Genomic DNA, 20,814 nt, shown 5'->3' on the forward strand with positions numbered 1-20,814 from the left:
ATAAACATACATGGTAGGTTGATTGACAACTCTAAATTGCCCGTAGGTGTGAATGTGAGTGCGAATGGTTGTTTGTTTGTATGTCCCCTGTGATTGGCTGGCAACCAGTTCAGGGTGTACCCCACCTCCTGCCCGATGATAGCTGGGATAGGCTCCAGCACGCCCGCGACCCTAGTGAGGAGAAGCGGCTCAGAAAATGGATGGATGGATAGGACTTGTACAATCTTAGGGTCGTTTGACTTTTGAGGTTCCACTGTAATTATCGTAAAAGTAAAAAATGTCATGTTGTTATTATTCAGAGATTTTTCAGAGCATTGATTTGTGCTGGTTTGTAGAACAAAGCTGTATATTTGGTCGTAACCTGCCTTGCTGCATGCCAGTACATTAAAAACACAAAAAGATACAGTAATGTGTCAAAATTGATTCTGTAAAATGGTTAAAGCAAGAGGATGCATTAGTGTTAAAAACAATAGGATTTAACGGACCTTAAATTTTAAAGAGATTAAAATAAACAGCAAATGAAGAAAACTAAAGTATGGAATTTCTGAAAAAAATTCATGCTCTGTGAAGTTATCCTCCAGAAGCATACAAAATACAGATTTGAACAGTTGCCAACAAAAATAAATATGATTGTGTGCTACTACTCACATGATGGCAACTACTTCTTTTTGTTTTGTTTTTTACTCCTTTACCAAGTACTAGTACACAAACTTTCCACGGACTTCAATGTCAGAAAAATTAAGACAGTTCAAATACATTAGCGTGAGCATGAAATCATTTTCATTTCTACCAAGTGAAAAATGTCAATGGGTCAGACAAAACGTATGAAACATATAGAAGAAAGAAATAATAAAGCCGTTCCCTACCGGACCTACCGTACTCTCTACGCCCCCCAGCTAAGCTACGGGCGCCTGAAATGGGGAATAAAAGAAAAAGGAAATAATAACCAACCCAAAAAATGACAGCATTCCTCAAATAAAAAATAAAATAAAAATAAAATAAAAAGCTTGGCAAGACCTATAAAATGTTTTTGATGTGTTTTAGGGTAAACAACTCGGTGTGTGCAACTTTTTTTGGGATGTTATTGTAAAGCTATGACCCCCATTAAATTGGCACCAACATAAACATTATAAGCATTTTTAATTCAGTGTTTTATATCAATTTATGAAAAATACATAAGGCCAAGAAAAGTTGGAAAATTCACAAAAACACCACAGTAAGCAAACAGAATTTGAAAGCAAAAGTATTACATACGTTTCATTCGTTTACAAAATATAAGCACAAGCTAACAAATGCAGGCTAAACGACTGTATTCAAAAGGGATGTTTTAGAACACGGACAGAATCAGATTCACTAAACATTTGCAGTCTGAGATCCCTGAAAATTGCATCATGACTGATGCAAAACAGAGAAGCACATTTCCTCGTGAAGAAATGAACCATGAAAGAGAACCAAGGGCTTAAAAAATGGAAGCGTATCAGGTGCAACTAAGATCCATTCAAAAGCGTTTGTCCTAATAACTACATATGATACATTTGGCACAGTTGTTTCATTAGATCTCTGGGTGACAACATATTATTAACAGAATATTCAAACAAATATATTGGAATGAAGAAACAAACAGCCAATTGTAGATTTCATTTGAAAAAAATACCCTTTGTCCATTTTCGCTCTACTCGAAAATGTCTACTTTTCATGTTTATTTTTAAATAATTTATAGACCAATGTGTTGATTTTTGTTGCTACATTTACTTATATCAAGGGATGGGCACATCTGGAAAAATGATGACATTATGATGAAACTCAAGATAACTCAAATAGGTTTAGTGAATTTGAGAGGTTTTTTTTGCGTTTTAGAAAAATATGACTTTGCACAGCATTTCATATCAACAACAAAAACTACTTGTGTGAGTACATGAGGCTACTACAAAAGAAATTCACCAGCTAAAGTTTTGATTGTGGTAGGCGAAAACAAGCAAGTGCAGAAATTAAGTTTCATTTAATACAGCATATGTAGGAAAGAAACTGTCACCAAAAGAAAAAAACATTCGATCACAAGCAACTTAATATCCAGATGAATCAAAAATACACCAAAGAACCAATAATTTGCATAGAATGAATGAATACAGATTGGAGACATCATGATTGGCCAGCACCTTAAAATCACCTTGCATTCCCCCAACAAAGGAGAAAATATTGTTGAGAAATGCCATTGTAATTCCCTCGAATAATGTCTCTTGAAATATACTGTGTATATGTATACATATAAATCTTTATAAGCTAGATATTTCACAGTCATATGCCTTCACTGAAATAATGAAAAACCTGCTTTTTGTTGACATTTAAATATATAACAGAAAATGTTAAATATTGCACATGTGGGATATAGCAACAATGAATTTGAACCTTCACCCATCTGCCAACATTTCTTTCACAAAGCTCTGCTGAAAAATATACCTACCAATGCCAAAAAGCGAATTATTATTTGTTAAAATGTATTACTCCTAGGGATGGGCATAATAACTGATTAGTTGTTGAATAGATCATTAAGAAATATGTTGATTATTTGAAATTGATGGGGAATGAATGGAGTGCAGTACTTAACTGCAACCAGCAGAGGTGCTGTTGATTATGTCTTGACTAGTTAGTAGCCTGCAACTTCAGCTGTGGGAAGTTGAGCTACATCCACATAGACACAATGACACAATTCATTCTGCTCAATACGAAACTAGCACGGAATCAGAATTTGAGAACATTCAGTGCGAGATTTTCGCATCTCTCGATTGCAACGCTACACACGGATGGAAAGTCAATAGCTAGTTAGCAGGTCTGTATCTCATAGATTTGATGGAATTACTCTCTCTAAACTGTTCATATTTCTCAACAATAACCAGTAAGTAGGTAAGTAGCTATTATATAATTTTTTTATGTGATGCATATGTTTAATGTGAACAGGCTTAATTTAACATTTTTCTTTTGTTACAAATCATGTAATTTAATTGTTAAAACAATGGTTGTAAAGATTATTCTTGAAATATGGACGAATCACACTTTTCTTAGTATTTTCAGCTATCTAAAATTAATAATAAATAACAATAATTTTGTTGTTAATTTCATCCACAGTCAGTCAAATGCCAAATGTCAAATTTCTCCAACTGGTCTGCGGGTCTAAGATTGAAAACGTTCAAAAAAGGAGAAGTCTATGGGGTCTATTTTCATGACTTGTGCAAATACAGCGCTACGCCTGGTGCAACTATCTAAAGGGCTGGGCTCGGCCCGGTTTTTGTATTTTCTCCGACCGGCGTATATGGGCTGAAATATGTGCCAGCAGGAACTCCATTTGAGTCATTTATATTTTAATTTGAATTTCTACACTTGAATAATTGTATTCAAAAACATAACTTGAAAAACATAATTTGAATTTGTATTGTTTAATTTGAAACATTGCATTTAAATTCAGCTGTGACAGACATCAGGGAACTGTAAGGAATAGCAATCGATCGGCGATACACAGATCTCATCATCGGCCAATCAGCGCCTTCGTTTTTTTTGTGTGTGATAGTCCAGATATAAGGGCTTAAAAACATGAAGATACTTTCTGTCAGCCCCAGTCCTTTGGGCTTCAACTTTGGTACACCATGTTGGGAGAAGGGAATAACAGAGCGGATGAATGGCGAGAGTGAATGCTAGCGGCGAATGGGTTACTATTGTTTCATAAGCGAGGTCGTGACTGACAACCTCAACAGGGGTTCCCACCCATTAAGATTAGTCACGAGCCCAACTCGGCCATCACTAGTGAGGCGGTGTCCGTACATTCATTGGTACCAAACTGCACCTCTGGGGACTTATCGACGAGGTAGAGCCCCTCAGCGGCTCTGATTGTCTACGTTGGGGGCTGATCTTTCAGCAGCAAGAGTTCAAATTTAGGTCAAGCTTTTACCACCTCAAATTGGGAATTTGTAGACTCATGCAATAAAATAATACTGTACAACCAAGGATTGTTGAGGCACCAAACTTTCAGTCACCACTGCTACCAACCAAGTGATGGACATAATAAATAAATGGCCTCAAAGACATGGAAAAGGTGCTGTGTTTGGTTTCGAACCAAATTGACTACTCTTTACTAACCTATCTCACTGCTCATCCAACACAGTATGCTTAGAACTGCAACCAGTGCAACCAGTACAGTAAGTATTTGAATATAGTATTATATACATATATGTATACAAAATTGTACATTTATATACAAACATGACTGGAACATAAATGGAGCTTTTGAAGCCATTACCATTTGTACTAGATTATTTCGAAGCCCACTTGTTGTTTTTCCCTCATTTAAATGTTGTGTAACTGCACAGTCTGTCATTCATTTTAAGGTTCATAACCCCAAGCTACATAGTTAATCAACCCTTTTATTGAGTTTTTGTTGTTATTTTTAACCAAATTGTACATTTTCTCTTTATTAAATGATAACAGTTTCTACCTTTGGTGGTTAGTCCACATAAACTTTATTTAATGTTGGAAATATTCAACATTGGCTTAAAAAAATAAATAAATCAAAGGCCATTGTGACAGAACGCTTTGATTGGAATATCTTAAAAGTTAACTCCATTTAAATATTATCGTACATAGTATTATTCATTTTGATGCATTCATTAGAAAACTATTTTTAGGGTTTAAGTTATTCACAGTATACGCAGGTGGTGAAGATAGTGTATCTACATGGAGAAACTGGAATGAACATGAGTTAAGATGAATGTGCGGAGACAAACCAATTTGTTATTCATCCTCAAATTTTGCTTGAGTTCGATTTTTTTTTTTTAAGACAACTAAGGAAAGACAATGCTGCTCTTGTTGGCACTTGTTGATCTAAAGATCAGCTACCATCTCGCTCACATTCACGTGTCATGTCAATCTGAAGGTTAAAACATTGGTCTCTTAGAGGCTGTTAAAAGAACTTTATAACCTTTTTGACAGATAACAGACAGTGTCTGCAGAGGATAAAGGGACTAACAATAACCTTTTTTAAAGGAAATACCAAGTTTTGCCATGGCTTCCTCATCGTGTCCCATAGAAAATGACAGATGGGAGTGATTAGAACGACATAGACATATATGACATGGGCCCACTGGTGTACTTCCTGCACCACAGTTCGAGACTGGCACTTCTGTGACCACCTGTGTGGCCACATATTTCTTGCGGCTTAGGGACCCTTTGCTTTTTGTTGATCTCCCATGGGAAGTCCTCTATGGGAAGTGGGCTAGCAGGACTGCCCGGACCCTCTGGTGTGCTCTCGGGGGTTCCCTCTATGATCTCAATTCGGGGTGCGTTAATTAAATCCATGATGCTAAACGGCGCCGGTTCAGGTTGACACATCACTGACTTGTCCTGCGTATGCTGCCGAATGGACCAGCTGGATCCTGCTTGGATTCCAATGGACACTCTGTCTTGTGTTTGTGTGGTGCCATCGCTGCATGGCTCCCGACACAACGTCCACATATTGTAGCATTGAGTGAAATTGAAGAAATTGCTGTTGAAAGTCTTCAGCTCCCCACAGACATCTCGCCGTAGCTCTGCCAGCTCATAGCGCATAGCTGAGATTTCATCCTTCCACTGCATGTTAAAGGCAGCGACCATGTTTGCAGACTCCTTGAAGGCCTGGATGGCTTGAGGGACCGGTGGCTCAGTGGCGGCCATGGGCGAGGCAGTGGGGACCCTGTATGATGGCGGTGTTGTCGGGGGCACCGAGATGGCCGTTACGGTGGAGCTAGTACTGTGCTGACTGCGAGCAGTCACCGTCTCTCTCTCTAGCCTCTCCAGCTCTGCATAGGCAGAGGAGCTGGCACCATCATCGTCCTCTATCATGTCGTCATTTAGAAACGAGGTCGCATCCACAACATCATATCCCTCTGGAAGAAAGATTTGAATATGCAAACAGGAAAATGCGAGGTGAAAGGAACAGCTGGAGTGTGATTTGATTGAGGTTCTGAACTTAGAGCATCAACTGCACATATCTATGGCAAACTTACAATACGTGAGTTAGTTAGCAATTCCAGACATGCACAGTGCGACTCAATTGTTCTTTTTTTTCAGCCATGATACAGGATGTAGTATTGCTATAAATGCATCTAATTTGGTGATGCAAATTGTGTTTGGATGCAATTTGGCTTTAGGTTTATTTTTTATTTTTATTCATCCATTTATTTATTTATTTATTGTGCTGTGTAAATGTGTTAAATCCACCAGGACAATTGTGTCCTAGAACTCACATACTGTAGGCTTGTCAAAATGTTTTACACTGCCTTCTCAGTCATGTCAAAGAATAACAAGCTTTTTCCCATCTTTTCACTGCACAGTGCACAGCACAGAAAAGAGTGGAATCAAACACATCAATCATCATCAAATCAACATTTGATTATTTGAGAATTGATTCATCAAAATGTTTTTGAGCGACTTGGATTTTGTGCCATTTTGTGCAAACGAAAAGATGTTAAAAGAGTGGAAGATCCACAACCCACTGGACCAAGAAGCAGTTATGAACCCTATTGAAAATATTAGGTCCAAGGTGAATAATATGACGCCCCCCCCCCCAACTTGATGGCTGCACAAGGGAGAGCTGCAATCCCACAGTCAAAGACAGCTGACAGACTCAATGCCAAAGGGTAGACTTTGCGTTCACATACGAGACATCTGAGACAGAGGTGATTCTATGATTGCAAAAATGAAAACATTTGGAAGTTTGGGAAGTATACACCTTTCAAATATTTACATTTACAGTTGTCTATGTACACTTGATATACCGGCATTGCAGACAACTCACAAAAGTCAGCATTGCATTTGCTGCTGTCATTGATCCCGCACAAAAATTGAGACTGCATTTTTGTGAGTTGTTTGCTCAAAACAACAGAGTTCTTCTACCAATTCTTTATAGAAACTATCAGTTAATAGCTATTTTATTCACTGAGAAGGCAGTGCAAACACATATACATAGATATATGTATGCTTCAGTATTAAAATACCTGCAACAATCATCACTGATGCCTCCAGTTGATCTTTCCCCCTGGTTATCCTTCAAGAGATGGATGGTCAAATGGAGAAGGATTTGCTGCTCATCTGCCCTACAGAGCACCACACGGGATCCCTTCCCCTCCGACTATCCTCACATGGGGTTACGTTCATACAGTTCAGGCATTAACTAGGTCTGTGCGCTACCAAGAAAAACTTGATTGAAGAATCGATCTTTGTCCCAGCCAATACAGGTAACATTAATTTCTAGACCACTATTCCCTTGGAACAGTGTAAATAGTGCACCATAGGAGAGATAAGCTTGAATAGGCGATAGCTAATCACCACCCATGGAGCCCTTCCTTTGTGTTGGCAAAACGTTAGCTGTAAATTTGCGATTGAATCCTCAAAAATGGCTTATTTGGCCTGTTTCAAGTTCAGCAAATAAGACGGTGGGATTGGAGAGCACTCATTTATCCTCAGTGCTTCTGTCACAGAGAAGAAATCGTTGATGGAAACCAAATTGAAGTTGGTAGATTGAAATAAAATACAAAAATCCAAATTCAACAGGGAAACAAAAGCCCACATCATCCGTAAAAAAACAGAAAGATAAAGTACAAAAAATCAGTGTATAGTCAACATAAGTGCACATATTTAAATAAAAATGTTTCAATAGGGTTCATAGCTTTACTCTTTAGGGCAAACACCAAATCCACTTAGTGAGGGAGCTGCTGAAAAAGCTCTGCTTGCACAATGAAACCCAACTTTTAGATCGATATTGCAAATGCAGTGTTACATAAAGCGGTGAAATCACACTTAAAGAGCAGAACAACAAAACATCCTGAAATTAGAGAACAAATTTCCAGTTTTGAGTTTGTTCAGTTGTATCGTTCACTCGAATCAATTGGATTAGCCAGCTGTCCTGTGATAGACACGTTTATAAATTGGCCTGACAGTGCTCTTCAGATATTTCATGCAACACAATACAGCAATACCTCAACTAGCCAAAGGCAAATCAACAGCTTTACCGTGACTTGTCAGTTCATTTGTGCAACCAGCATATGTGTTATTTTCTCTTGGGTGTTGACTTACCTGAATGTTATCATATGGCTCTAGTTTTTAGACTGTCAATTACAAATTACAAAATGAATGTGCAGGTGCATCAGAGCAGGGCGAGGGCAGGTAGTTTATTGTCTTAACACAAATGCCCATGGCCTTCTTCAGCCCTCCCTAAGACTGACAACACTTAGTGTATACACCACAGTTTCTCATGCTCAGGGCCTTTTTCTTGGAGACATGACATGTTGTGGTATTGTGTGGTGAGTGTATGCGACCCGTTTGCCTGTGTACAGCTTTGCAACAGCACAGGTAACCAACCTAGTGATGCATGGAGCGTGCAAACGGACACTCAAGCAAATCCATCTAAACAATCAAGGCAATGAAAAACCTTCCAAAGAAAATCAGCTTGGCATCTCAGAAATTCAAGGGTTCCCCACTGTACATATGTAGGTATGTCAAGTTTGTGCTTATGTATAGGATGCATGAGGATATGTGGTCTAGGCCCTCTCTGATTTAGCGGGTTATTGTTTTACCTGTTGTGGATCTGAGAGTTGAAGTGACAGTGGAGGATGTCATTGAAGGCAAGCAGTCGTCATCTTGGGAATAACCAGCCTGTATTGCACGGAGGTAACTGTGGCTTCGAGTGCGGAACGAACCCGGCAGGTCCAAGGCCTCCATAGCCTGGGATTCTACTTCACTAAAAACGGACTCGCAAACTGACTCAAACTGGCCATTGATCTCAGTCTCACTCACCTGAGAGACAAAAACAGGAATAGCAGTCCTTAATTTTTCCTCTTCCTTTCTCTTTCTCACTTTGATTCTTCCCCTTTGCACAGCAAATATGAAGGAGTGTTAGCATAAGGACATGCCTCTGACAATTCCCAACCAACTTAAGCTGCATGAATGTCAAATAAAATCAAATAAAACAGAGGATAGATCAGAACAGTCATACGTTAACTTTGTAGTGCACAGCATTTTCATTTTCCGTATCCCTTTTCCCCCAAAGTAGGTACTGTACTATTTAATACACATTTCTACAAACAAACAAAATCCAGTCTCCAATTGGTGTGTTAGCTGTTGCAATAGCGCCCTAGACTGATGATGATAATGATAATAATAATAATGCATTTAAACAGTTGACTGACTGACAGGGTATTGTCTGTCTATAATAATCTCACCACTGTTCAATGTAATTGTTTCACACATATTCCTCTTTAATAAAGTAAAGACGCAAACTGATTGTACGCTTCTTTTTGGTTTTGGACAAAAATATTTTCCTTTTCTTACTTGTTCTCCATAAATGGACTTGCGTCACAAATCATTTTACTGTAGCAACCACCAGGGTCCAAAGGAGCTCCAGAACAGACTCACACAACTGATCGCAGCGTATGAAAAGGGAAATACCTGGAAATGTTGATGTGTGGTTAATTATGATGCTTTGTCTCACAGCCCCTGTGCCTAGCCGCTAATCTTGTGACGAAAGTAGCAGTCCGCTGTTTCGCATGTTAGTAAGCTAAGTCACTGGCAGGCCATGACGACAGGTGAGTGAGTATCAGCGGCCTCTTCAAGACAAGCAGATTTGCACTTTGATGTAAAGACCTTTTTTCACAGTTTATGAAAGTTAAGTGTAAAATGAACATTCAAGGTTTGTGTGTGAGTATATATTCGAGAAATTCACAGAAAGGAAGCAATTATATTTCTATTTTAGGTCGGAACTGTAAAAAAACAACAACAAAAAAGAAAAGAAACTCAATCATGCTTTTTGATTCCAGTCTCCACATCACAATTAGCTGTCGACCTCTAATATGACTGGCTCAAGGTAGTGCTTTATTTCTGTACACACTTCTAATGCAACAGCCAGTAATGACAAAAAATATATTTGTATAGGTGTGTTGCTTCCGATTGACATGCATGTTTGCCACTCACCTGGCTGACGCAGCTAGCCTGACTGAGGGTGCTGACAGCACGCATGTAACTCTGGTTGCGAGAGCGGAAGGGCGGTGGATGAAAAGTGGTGGCAGGGTCCAGCGTAACACTCGGGTGGGCCCGCATATCTCTCATGGTTTGCAAGCGGTAGCCCGGGCTGAATAGGACCAACGGGAAGGGACAGACACGAAGTAACATATGGACCATCAACTGGATTATACTGTACTACCTACTGACTGGCATCTTCATCTGTTCAATAAGCCATTGCTGAATGTATTGCTCCAGAATATCATCACAGGAAAGGCTCGTGTCTTCTTGACTCAACCTAATCTGGTATCCATGTTAAAAAAAATGTTAATGAGAGGGGGGGGGGGGAAATACATTCCTCAGTTTTGATTGAGGGCAATGGGTATACAGTAGTTCAAGTAGTTGACTGTCATGCTGGTGGCTTGAGATCAATTTCCATGCAATTCCCCTGTGACTGTCCAACAATCCAGGGTATAGTCTCTTTGCCTAATCCACCTGGCATCTTCTATAGTGCAGGTCTATCCATCCAATGTTGTGGCCTTTGAGTGTAGAATACAGTGTATGCTGATTCTACCTTCAACCATATGGCATGCCAAGATTGCCCCCAAATGCTACAAAAGAAGTATGTTGGGCCCAAAGTAGGAGTAATCAGAACCCTGCTGTGACAACAACGAAAATAGAAGTGAGTGGCTAAAGGATGGCAGACGCATGACGCCTCCCTGCCTTCTTGCATTTTGGCTTTGTTTCACAGTGTCTGAAAACAGCCATTGAGAGGAACATGTTCAATAAAAACATAGGCAGCAAGGATGTGTGGGATGTAATTCTACACAATTGTATAGCTTTTAGGTGAACAATAAATTAATACTCTTCCACTTGTTCTGCTTTTCTGACATACAGATAGGCAATACAAAAATCACCAGCAACATGTCCAGCTGCAAAAATTGAATGAGACACTACAGATCTGTATAAAAAAAATAGCGCCTTCCCTGTATTAAAATAATTGCTCAACACAGTCAGTGAGGGATTCATTTGGCAGTATATGGGGGTGTCAAACTCATTTTTGTCGTGGGCCACATTGCTGTTTAGACTGTGAAACCATATACTGTAGCTGTATTATCGCCTTATCATATTATTACACACACAAAAAACAAACTGATGGAGAACTCATTTTTAAATCCAAAGTCAAGGAAAACATTTTTTTTCAAGTACGGTATTAGTCAATTTATTTAAAAAAGCGGTTGGGTAACAGAAAAATGCTTGAAATTTCTACATGAAGACAATTTCAAATTTTGGAACAGATTTTAGTTAGAAACATGAAGTTGACGCACATGATTTGCTTTTGTGGGCTGCATAAAATGAGATTGCGGGCTGATATGGCACCCGGCCTTATGTTTGACACCTGATGATGGATTTGTTGGTAAAACATTTGGACAGTAAAATTTTTCAAATGTATCAATCAGGTTATCTTGTCTTCAGTCGATAGAGGAGGAGGATTGGATTTCAATATTTGTTCATATTTGTAAGTAATTCAGGCCCAATTATTATTCTCATTTTCCCATTTCAGCGATCAAGGAAATTGGTATGAATAGCACTCCAATGTAGCCGAAAACCTTTCTTACTGAAACTATTTTTCAGATAATGTTACTTTGGACTCTATTATTAAAACATCAACTTTTTAAACAACTGCCTAAAGTGCTTGACAAACACTCATAGAACACAGAAGTAGCAAATGGTTGCGATGAAACAAATAGTCACACAGTATATTGGACCAAACCTACCTTTGGGAGTCAAAATGCGGTCTGTGCATGGCTGACTTAAGGACAAGAGCATCTGGCCGAATGCTTTTCTGTGGGGAGGTCTTGGGGCTTTCGGAATCGCCACTATCATCATCCACCTCTCCCATAGCTTTGACATAGCTACTGCTCCTCATCCGCCGACATGGGATCTCGTCATCCTTCTCACCGGGGTATCCACCCCACTCATCTTGAGGAACCTTGTGGGCAAGGATCAGCCTCTCTGAATCAGGTTTTAGCCAGTTTATTATTGCATTAAACAACAATGAAGCACAGATGCAACGCCCCTTCATGAGACCACGTGTCAGACTTGGCAAACTAGCAATACTTGCAAGTACTATGCAGCCCAATTAGCTAAATGAGTGTGAAGGCTGTTCCAGACAAAAGTTGCATAAGCTCTTGCTTCTTTAGCTGTAAAGAGAACATTTAACTGAGACACAGTAGCTTCTCTGTGCACACCCCATGGGAAACTGTAAACATAATAACACACTTTGGAGTACATTAAATAGCATTGCAAGCACAAAACAGAAGGGAAATGTTTGTTTTCCCCCCAAGAAATGATGCTCATGTTAATTTATTTGCATTTTAGTTGACTGTTTTTTTTTTTGTAAACATTACATAATCTTTAAGTGGTAAACATAATTCTGAGAGAAATAAATAGACAATGCTGAAAACTGTTATTCAAAACTATCCATCCATCCATTTTCTGAGCCGCTTCTCCTCACTCGGGTCGCGAGCGTCCTGGAGCCAATCCCAGCTATCATCGGGCAGGAGGCGGGGTACACCCTCAACTGGTTGCCAGCCAATCGCAGGGCACATACAAACAAACAACCATTCGCACTCACATTCACACCTACGGGCAATTTAGAGTGTTCAATTAACATGCATGTTTTTGGGATGTGGGAGGAAACCGGAGTGCCCGGAGAAAACCCACGCAGGCACAGGGAGAACATGCACACAGGCGGCGCCGGGGATTGAACCCCACTCCTCAGAACTGTGAGGCTGACGCTCTAACCAGTCGGCCACCGTGCCGCCTATTCAAAACTACAGTATATAAAATTTTATTGTCTGCTTACTGTAGAGATTAGTATTACAACTAAAATAAATGAGACTGGACAAGAGCATACTATACAAGTTGGAAGTTGCACCATTCAATACTTGATTAGGATCATGAGAACTTGCAGGTCAGGGCCATTGTTAAATTATCCCCAGTAGTATCCATTTTTTTTGAGCTACTGAACATGAACATGAGCAAACAACATACTTATGGTCATAGCATAAATATTTTTTGTATTGTTTTAATAATTTGAAAATTTGTGCTGTACATCAGACCAGGTTAAGTGTACAGTATGTCTAAGGCCTCACTCACACCAAGCAAACAAGCGACTGAGCACGACTGCAACAGAAAAATTATGACAACCCCGTGTTTTCTTATATGAAACAATGTTTTGAAGCTCCCAAAAAACTATTTTATCTATTATTGAACCACTAACAACAACACGGCGTGATTGTCAAGAATTAAGCAGATTGCTGGTAGCTAAAGCTACCATATATTATGGCAACACATGAAAACTAATTGCAGAACCCGCACACTGCGCGGCAGTTCAGTCATGTTCAATGTCCCTCGGTGTGCGGCAGGCCTTAGCTGTGCTGTAATGAATGCTTATATACTTAACGTGCTGATGTCTGTTTCTGTCCATTTCTAATGTTTATGGTTACAAGTTGTACTGTATTGATCAAGCATAAAGACAAACACAGTGCGAAGCACAAATATCCAGTTAATCCACTGTACAGTGAATCGCCTCAGGCACAGCGTTGTCCCTATAATACTCTTAACAGTGACTCACTTTACTCAGTAAAACCGCTCGTTGGCTCTAGCACTGAGATGAGTGGCTGATTACCCCTATTTTCAGTCATGTGAGACTTCCTCACTTGACAATGTGCCTCAGCTGGGCAGAAAAGTAACCACAACACCTGGCATGAAAATAATATTAATTTCTTTTGTATACAGTGGCATCTTGGGAAAAGGTATATAAATCAGCATCCTACTACAATGTCATTTTAATCTAAGTCTAATCTAAATGTAGTAAATGCTATGCTGAATGAAAGTTAAGATTGAAGTACAAGTAATGATGTAAATCTTTTGATCATCAAAAGTTAGCGACACGACCGAAGGCAAGTGAGCTATTTGCGTTGCGTAGGGTGCATTTTTCTGCAACTAGTTTCCAGCAGTTGCTGACCTTCTGCAACTAATTTGCTGCAAATCAGGCAGTCTACACGGTTCTACAGTGCGATGCAACAGCATATATGTTTACAGCCAATAAAATGGCATCATGTTTTTTCACAACAAAAATAGTGAAATGGCCGGAAAAAAGAGAGGAAGGGTTATTGTGTTATTATAATGTGCACAGCCATGTTAGTATGACTGTAGTGCCAAGGGGTGCTCAAATAGAGGAATGAAAAGCCATGTGTTGGTGAAAATATCTTTGTCTTCTTGGGAGTCAGGTTCTCCGCTTTTGACAATAGCACCATGTTGTTTGTGGTTCAGTAAACCACTCCCAAACATTGTTTCCCAATAATAATGCCAGGGGTAGCATTTTGTTGTTGCTGTAAATTCAGGATCATCAGTAAGTGTGGAAGGGCCAGTCGCCGATTGTAATTTGTTTGCGATTGTCCAGCTTTGTTTGGTTCAGTTGTGTTGCTCTGTGTGCGCCTGGCTTAAGACTGTGGTTAACGCAGAGACAAGCAATATATTTCAGATCATTATTGGATAAGAGTAATAACTGAAATATTTGAATAAGGAGCTGAACATTGCTGCGCATTGTAGGTAGTGCTTTACAACAAGACGGTTTGAGTTGGGATCAGTCTGAATCTTGCCTTGGACCTTTCTTTGTGGAGTTTATGAAACCTAATTTGAAACCGTCTTTTCAATACCCTTCAACAGCACAAATATGTGTTCAGAATTTGACATACGGTACATATATAATATAATATAAGCAATGTAATGTATGCAAGCGAAAAGCCCTGTGGTATGGAGTTGTTTTGGTTATGAATTGTGCGTGCATGACCTTATATAGATGTCCAACACTTTATATACAGTATCCATGATACAAACAATAGTAACACCAAATGCAATTGACTCCACAAAGCAGACAAGCTATACTGACATGTTTTACTGTATTTTGCAATGGAATCCATTCAAGTAAAGCACTTTGTCCTCATTAGGATCACGAGTGAGCTGACGCCTATTCCAGCTGACTTTGGGCAAGAAGCGGGATACACCCTTGACTGGTTGCCATTCAATCGCAGGGCACATAAATACAAACAACCATTCATACCTATGGATAATTTAATTTCAGTTAACCTAGCATACATGTGAGAGGAATCCAGAGTATCTGGAGAACAAGCATGGAGAGAATGCTGTCCACTATGACGACATTGTAACCAACAATACTGTCAAAATCTGTTCTGGGGGTAAAATTATTTAATAAAGAAAAACAACATTTCAAAGAAACTTGAAAAATATATCCATACCAATTACTGTGCATCACTTTTTGTGTGACATCTTCAATCAATTCTCATGTGAGCAGAATAAATGTGACCAGCTGGATGGGCTCTGCCAGCTGATATACCGGGACCATATACTTGTTAAACGCCAGTCAGAGAGCTGCTGTATTGACAGTCTTTCAACAGCTGCTGCTTGCGGCTCTTAAGCTGGATGTGCATCCAGATATTCAAGCCACTTTCGCTTTCTAATAACAGACAGGAACAATCGATTGGTGAGTGCACCTATTTTTGTCAATTGGTTTTCTTCTTTTATCCTTAGTTTTTGGCAAATATTTTACTTACTACAGCACTGTGGGTAGACTAATACAGATGTATCAACAACATTGCTGGTGATCCAGCCCACTAGGAAATAGAAAATACTCTTAAGGCTACATTTTGAAAAGTTTTAGTATTTATGTGGTAGTTCACACATTATGTGAATGGAGCAGATAGTGCCATTATTTGCAGAATCATAGACTGTGTATGTAAATAATTAATTAAAAGGTGACCACTAAAAACCTAAGGCAGAGTCAGTTTTGCAGTTTTCATAGGCCTACGATGGGAACATGCAATATGTCACTGTGCAAAAAAATATGAACTATGACGTCATGACTTTCTATTTTAGAACACCTTTGGCAAAAAAAAAGCCCTGGCTGAATAGTACAAACTGTCTTCCTGATTGTTAAGATGAGGTACAGTAGCTCTTTGTTCTCAGTATCACTGACAATGATTGACTCAGTTGTGCTATAAAAAGTTCCCAGTGGGGTCCACACAAAAGGGAATCTTGGTTAAATATATCGGGATCTCTGTCTCATGGGCACAGTAGTTGACTAACCGGTAGCGTTGGGAATCCAAAAAGCCTCTTTGCTTTACCGCGAATCAATATATCTGTCACATTTTTTTTTTTTTAATTCAAGGAATGCTATTTTCTGGGGTTGGTGGATATTGATCTGAGTCATAGTCAAATTGGTAAATCTCAACTTACCATTGTCCCTTTTAACTTACCATTACCATATCATTATTTATGAGACATCGGTCTGATTCTTTATTTTTTGTCTTTCTGTATCATGCAGTGACACTAACCTGCAGATAGTGACAGGTCCGTGAAGGCTTAAGGTCTGCGTGCATCATGGTTTTCTCTAAGTTGAGTGATGACTTTCTATAGGCCTCCTTAGCCTGGCTAACAGTCAGTGTAGACCAGGAGCTCCTCTTCATGAATTTGCCTTCAGGCGCCATTGCCATACTGTCGCACGCTATGCACTTGACGTCGTTGTTACTCTTCGAAGCCTTGAGTGACAGATCTCCAAAGTGGTGTCCGTGTATGGAATCTGGGTAACAATGGGTGATATGTTCCCCGTGGTGTCGTGACATAACACTGGGAGTGCGGTAAGTGCTGTCGCTATCCAGATTGTCATCGGAGCTCCACCAGCCGCCGGATCGTTGCTTGCGTTCTTTGCTCTTGCTCCTCTTGCTACCATGTTTGTTAGTCTGATGCCCATGATGATGGTAACTCCCTGATCCTCCACCTCCTACAATGTCACCTTTTGTGCCATTCATCTTTGATGATCCTTCCAGGGAGTGGGACTTTGTGAAGAGCTTTTGGACAGAATGAACAAGGTGTCTGATACGCCCAGGACTCTCGCTGCGTTGTTCGGCGGTGGTGGATGTGCGCTGATACTGTAATGTGTGGAAGCCATCCCGGTGTAGTGGCATTTGCTTTTCAAATTGATCCAACAGGTTGGCGGGCAGGCGATTGCTCTTGGTGCCGGCATGGTGTGAGGAGGCAGCAGCAGCAGCTGCAGCAGCAGCAACTGCTGGCGAGGTGGCAGAGGCAGTGATAGCGACGCAGTCATCCCGTGTGGCTGAATCATAATACTGAGAGCTGTAGTGCATTCGGGGAAACGTGCTGCTGGAGATGTGGTCAGACACGGCAACAGGAGGCATCACAACCGGGGACATCATCATACAGTCAGAGTGGATGGAGCTCCGTGGTGAGTAGCGATGTTGGAAGTCCATAGGACAGCTCTGTGTTGGGCTGAGCAGGTAGGAGGTGTGGCGGGAGTCCAAGCCATGGTGTGTGTGGAGGTCATGCACATGAGGGTCATAGTCAAGCCCATGGGGTAAAGGGATCTGGTGTTGGGAGCGGCTCCCCGATAAGCCCTTCATGTTCCTGGCCAGAGGGAGGTGTCTGGCTTCATTGAACTTTCGAGACCGGGACCAAGGTGTAAACTTCTGGTCTGTCTCGAAGAATAGGAAAGAAAGAGAGAAAAGAAAGACATGAGGAAGGAGGCATAAAAGTTCTCCCAAAATTATACTTGCATTTAGTTCATAGAAGGCCTCTGCTTCATTCCAAATTCCGCTAAGTTGCAGATGTTTCTGTCAATTTAAAGACACTCCTTCCTTACAGACGACATAAGTTATGTTGCACCTTATAATTTCGTTAATAATTCTCTTTGTACCAAATGTTTGTTGAATAGCGACAGTTGCACCTAACTAACCTCAAGATGATGGAAATTGAAGCAACAAAGTCATGGTCCGAAGCTAAAGTAGTCAATCCAATAAATGTACGTTCATAACACTACCAGAACTCATTACACCATGAAAGCAAATCCAAATGATTTGAATATTTTAAGGTAGAAATACTACATATTATTCACTTCTTTTATCCTAACAATCTCGGAAAAGGAGACAATATGAATGAACTATATAATCCTGAGTGATACTTTTCTGGCTGGAAATCGAAAAATAATAATACAATAAAAGCACTTCCTGTAAACACGTTACCCATTTCATTGTACAACCATGCATGAACATATAGGAGGAGGAAATTCAGATGAAAACCACCATTGAGTGGTTGCAATGTGGGTAGTAAAGCCAAATGCGCTATTTTCAACTTCCCACCACGTTACCTGCACCCTGAGCTCATTAATTACTTCTCTCCTCTGCAGCAGGAAACCCCAGTGCAGAACAGTGTACTCCGTCTTACATAATGCTTGGGATCTCTGATTTCACACACCATTTGAAAGGAAGCACAAATAAATTGCACAGTTGTCATGGCAACCACTGCAGAAAAACCCAGGTTCTGTAACAGGATTTTCAAGGTTGTTTTGGGTGGATCCCAGCTACAGAAAAAAAGGCTTATGACCCATACTCTGTACTATGTGACAAAACTACATGAGCATAGCATTAAACATTGGACGGCACTTTGGGCAGTTCAAATGTGGAGACCATCACTTAAGTAAGCTTAATCGCATTCTGTATAGCTATGAATGTCTCAACACAGTGATCTTCCAGTGAGACTCCAGTGACTTCCTTTGAAACACAGCTGATCCCTATGTCATCAGATTTTATCGACTATCATTGGGGTTTACTTGTGTGAGATCATAATAATTAGTATTGTGTTTTTGCATTTAATGTATTTTACTAGTTATTCCTTGTGTTTGTAGTTCTGCCAACCCTGACTACAGTCAGCATTATTTTGTCTCCTTTTGGCTTTGTGTTAATTGTAATGGCAACTGTGATCATCTCTGTCCAGAAGTCTATCAGTGTCACACTCCCTTAAGTGTGGATGACATGAGATGGTTGCTAAGGCTACAAATTGTGTAAAATTAAAGTAGACAGCAGTACATGCTCAGATGTTTAAAGAGTATGTGTGTGTGTAGATTCATTTTGAGACCATGTTGTTTACACTGTAAAGTAGACTTTGTAACATACTGTGATGAGTTCATCAATCAGGGTGCTCATGGAGATACAGAATAAGCATCAATCAACAGTTTGACTTCCCCATGATTAGTGGCTGGACTTGCTTAGCTAATATTCAATGTGTCTTTCTGTTGTTTCTAAGCATGTGCACTACTGGCTACACTACCCAATCACCTGCTAACATACTGACAGATGAACAAATATTAAACATTTTTGTTTCACAGTTAAATTGTGGCAAATTTGAGGGTAATTCTAGTTTTTGTACTCTGGAGTGTTTACCTTATTTAATAATGAAAAACAACTATTCGAAACGTATTCACATATTTATTTTGTCCTGAAATGTTGCCCCGTTTCGGATCCGATACATTGGTTTCAGCTTTAGGCCACTTTAAGTTGTTGCGTCAACCTTTGAACTTTAGTTGTCTGGTAAAACTCTCAACCACAGGCTATCTGGAACCATCAACAAATTTCTCAATTTATTATACCACTACCACTAATATAAACTAAAACTTAAAGGTGTAAACCGCCACATTCATTCGGGAATGTAATAAGCCCGCAGCAGGATTCGCAGCAGAGCAAGAGGCTGATGACAAAAAGATTCAGTCGATTTATAGGGTACTTCTTCTAAATAAAAAAAAATAAAAATAAATAAATCAACCCAAGGAGGTCCAGGTCATCCAGTATTTGCAGCAGACTGCCTTGCGCTATTTGCCAGTGCATAGTGGCCAGTGTAGTTTTGTGCATGCGGGAGAGGTGACATCAAGGCAAAGGATGCTGGCAGGCTCAACAAACTGGTAGAAAACAAACTTATTGTCTTATAAGGCTGAATTCATCTGAATTTGCTGAAGGCAGTAGCAGAGGGGAGGACGAGTTTCTGAGCTCAGTCTTGGTCAATACTACCCACTCTCTTTGCAATAACCTGATATATAGTGGAGCATTAGCCTCTATTATCCAGCTGGATTGACCTGTAGAGTTTTGGTCAAGTGTCTGAGCAAACCTCTATCTGTCTGCCCAATTTAAGACTCTAAAGGCTTTTGTAAAGTACTTAAGCATGGTCACCTACAGACCCCCAGACATCTTTCTCTTCAACTAGACAGTTACTGCACCTTACCTGTTATGTTCTACACAAACCTGCACTTTGACTTTATTATGGTGAGAGAAGAGATTTAAAACATTCCAAGGAAGAGATCATGTGGCACGGGGTGCATAAAGTAAATCGAAGAAACATGATACATTAGTTGAAAAAAATCTTTCAGATTACACCTATCTGTTCCTCTTGGTCGTTAATTCTCCATTTTACGAAGACGTGTTGAAAAATGAAATGGTTGACCTTAACTCCACCTTTGGGATGAATTCGACCAGGTATTGTAAGCCCCCCCCTTTGACCTCATGTTCTCTTTTGGATGAAATGATAAATACTCCTAAAGATGCAGCATTTTATAAGCTTTCCCAATAAACTAGACATTGCAACAATATCCTATTTTGTTACATTTTCACTTTCTGCAGATGTCCATATGCTTTCACCCATATAATGCATTTGACATTTACAATTACACACTGTTACTTCCAGAACACACATTGAATGCATGTAAGATGCAGATGTGAGCTTTCTTGCTTTGCAGCTTACGCAACAGTTATTGTGGTGTCAGCGCCACAGGCTTTTTCCTCACGACCATAAATCTGCTTTTGTCAGCACCTGATGCAGCTTGTAACCCACTTTCAACCTGAGAAAGATGTCACACACGGGGGGAGGTGG

The 20,814-nt window shown here is 39.9% G+C and overlaps 1 protein-coding gene across 1 annotated transcript in view; it reads right to left on the bottom strand.

The window, feature by feature from the left end:
• Positions 1–20,814, bottom strand: part of LOC133416810 (disks large-associated protein 2-like) — a 68,714-nt gene that overhangs the window by 14,012 nt on the left and 33,888 nt on the right. Inside the window, exons 2-6 of the mRNA XM_061704041.1 lie at positions 17,196–17,593; positions 16,440–17,129; positions 11,796–12,010; positions 9,991–10,147; positions 8,598–8,817 (exon numbers count right to left, since the gene is read on the bottom strand). Coding sequence (XP_061560025.1) covers positions 8,598–8,817; positions 9,991–10,147; positions 11,796–12,010; positions 16,440–17,129; positions 17,196–17,522 — 1,609 coding nt within the window. The 5' untranslated portion in view covers positions 17,523–17,593. The remainder of the gene's footprint in view (positions 1–8,597; positions 8,818–9,990; positions 10,148–11,795; positions 12,011–16,439; positions 17,130–17,195; positions 17,594–20,814) is intronic.

This window comes from Phycodurus eques, chromosome 18, assembly GCF_024500275.1.
Source record: "Phycodurus eques isolate BA_2022a chromosome 18, UOR_Pequ_1.1, whole genome shotgun sequence".
Taxonomy (NCBI): Eukaryota; Metazoa; Chordata; class Actinopteri; order Syngnathiformes; family Syngnathidae; genus Phycodurus; species Phycodurus eques.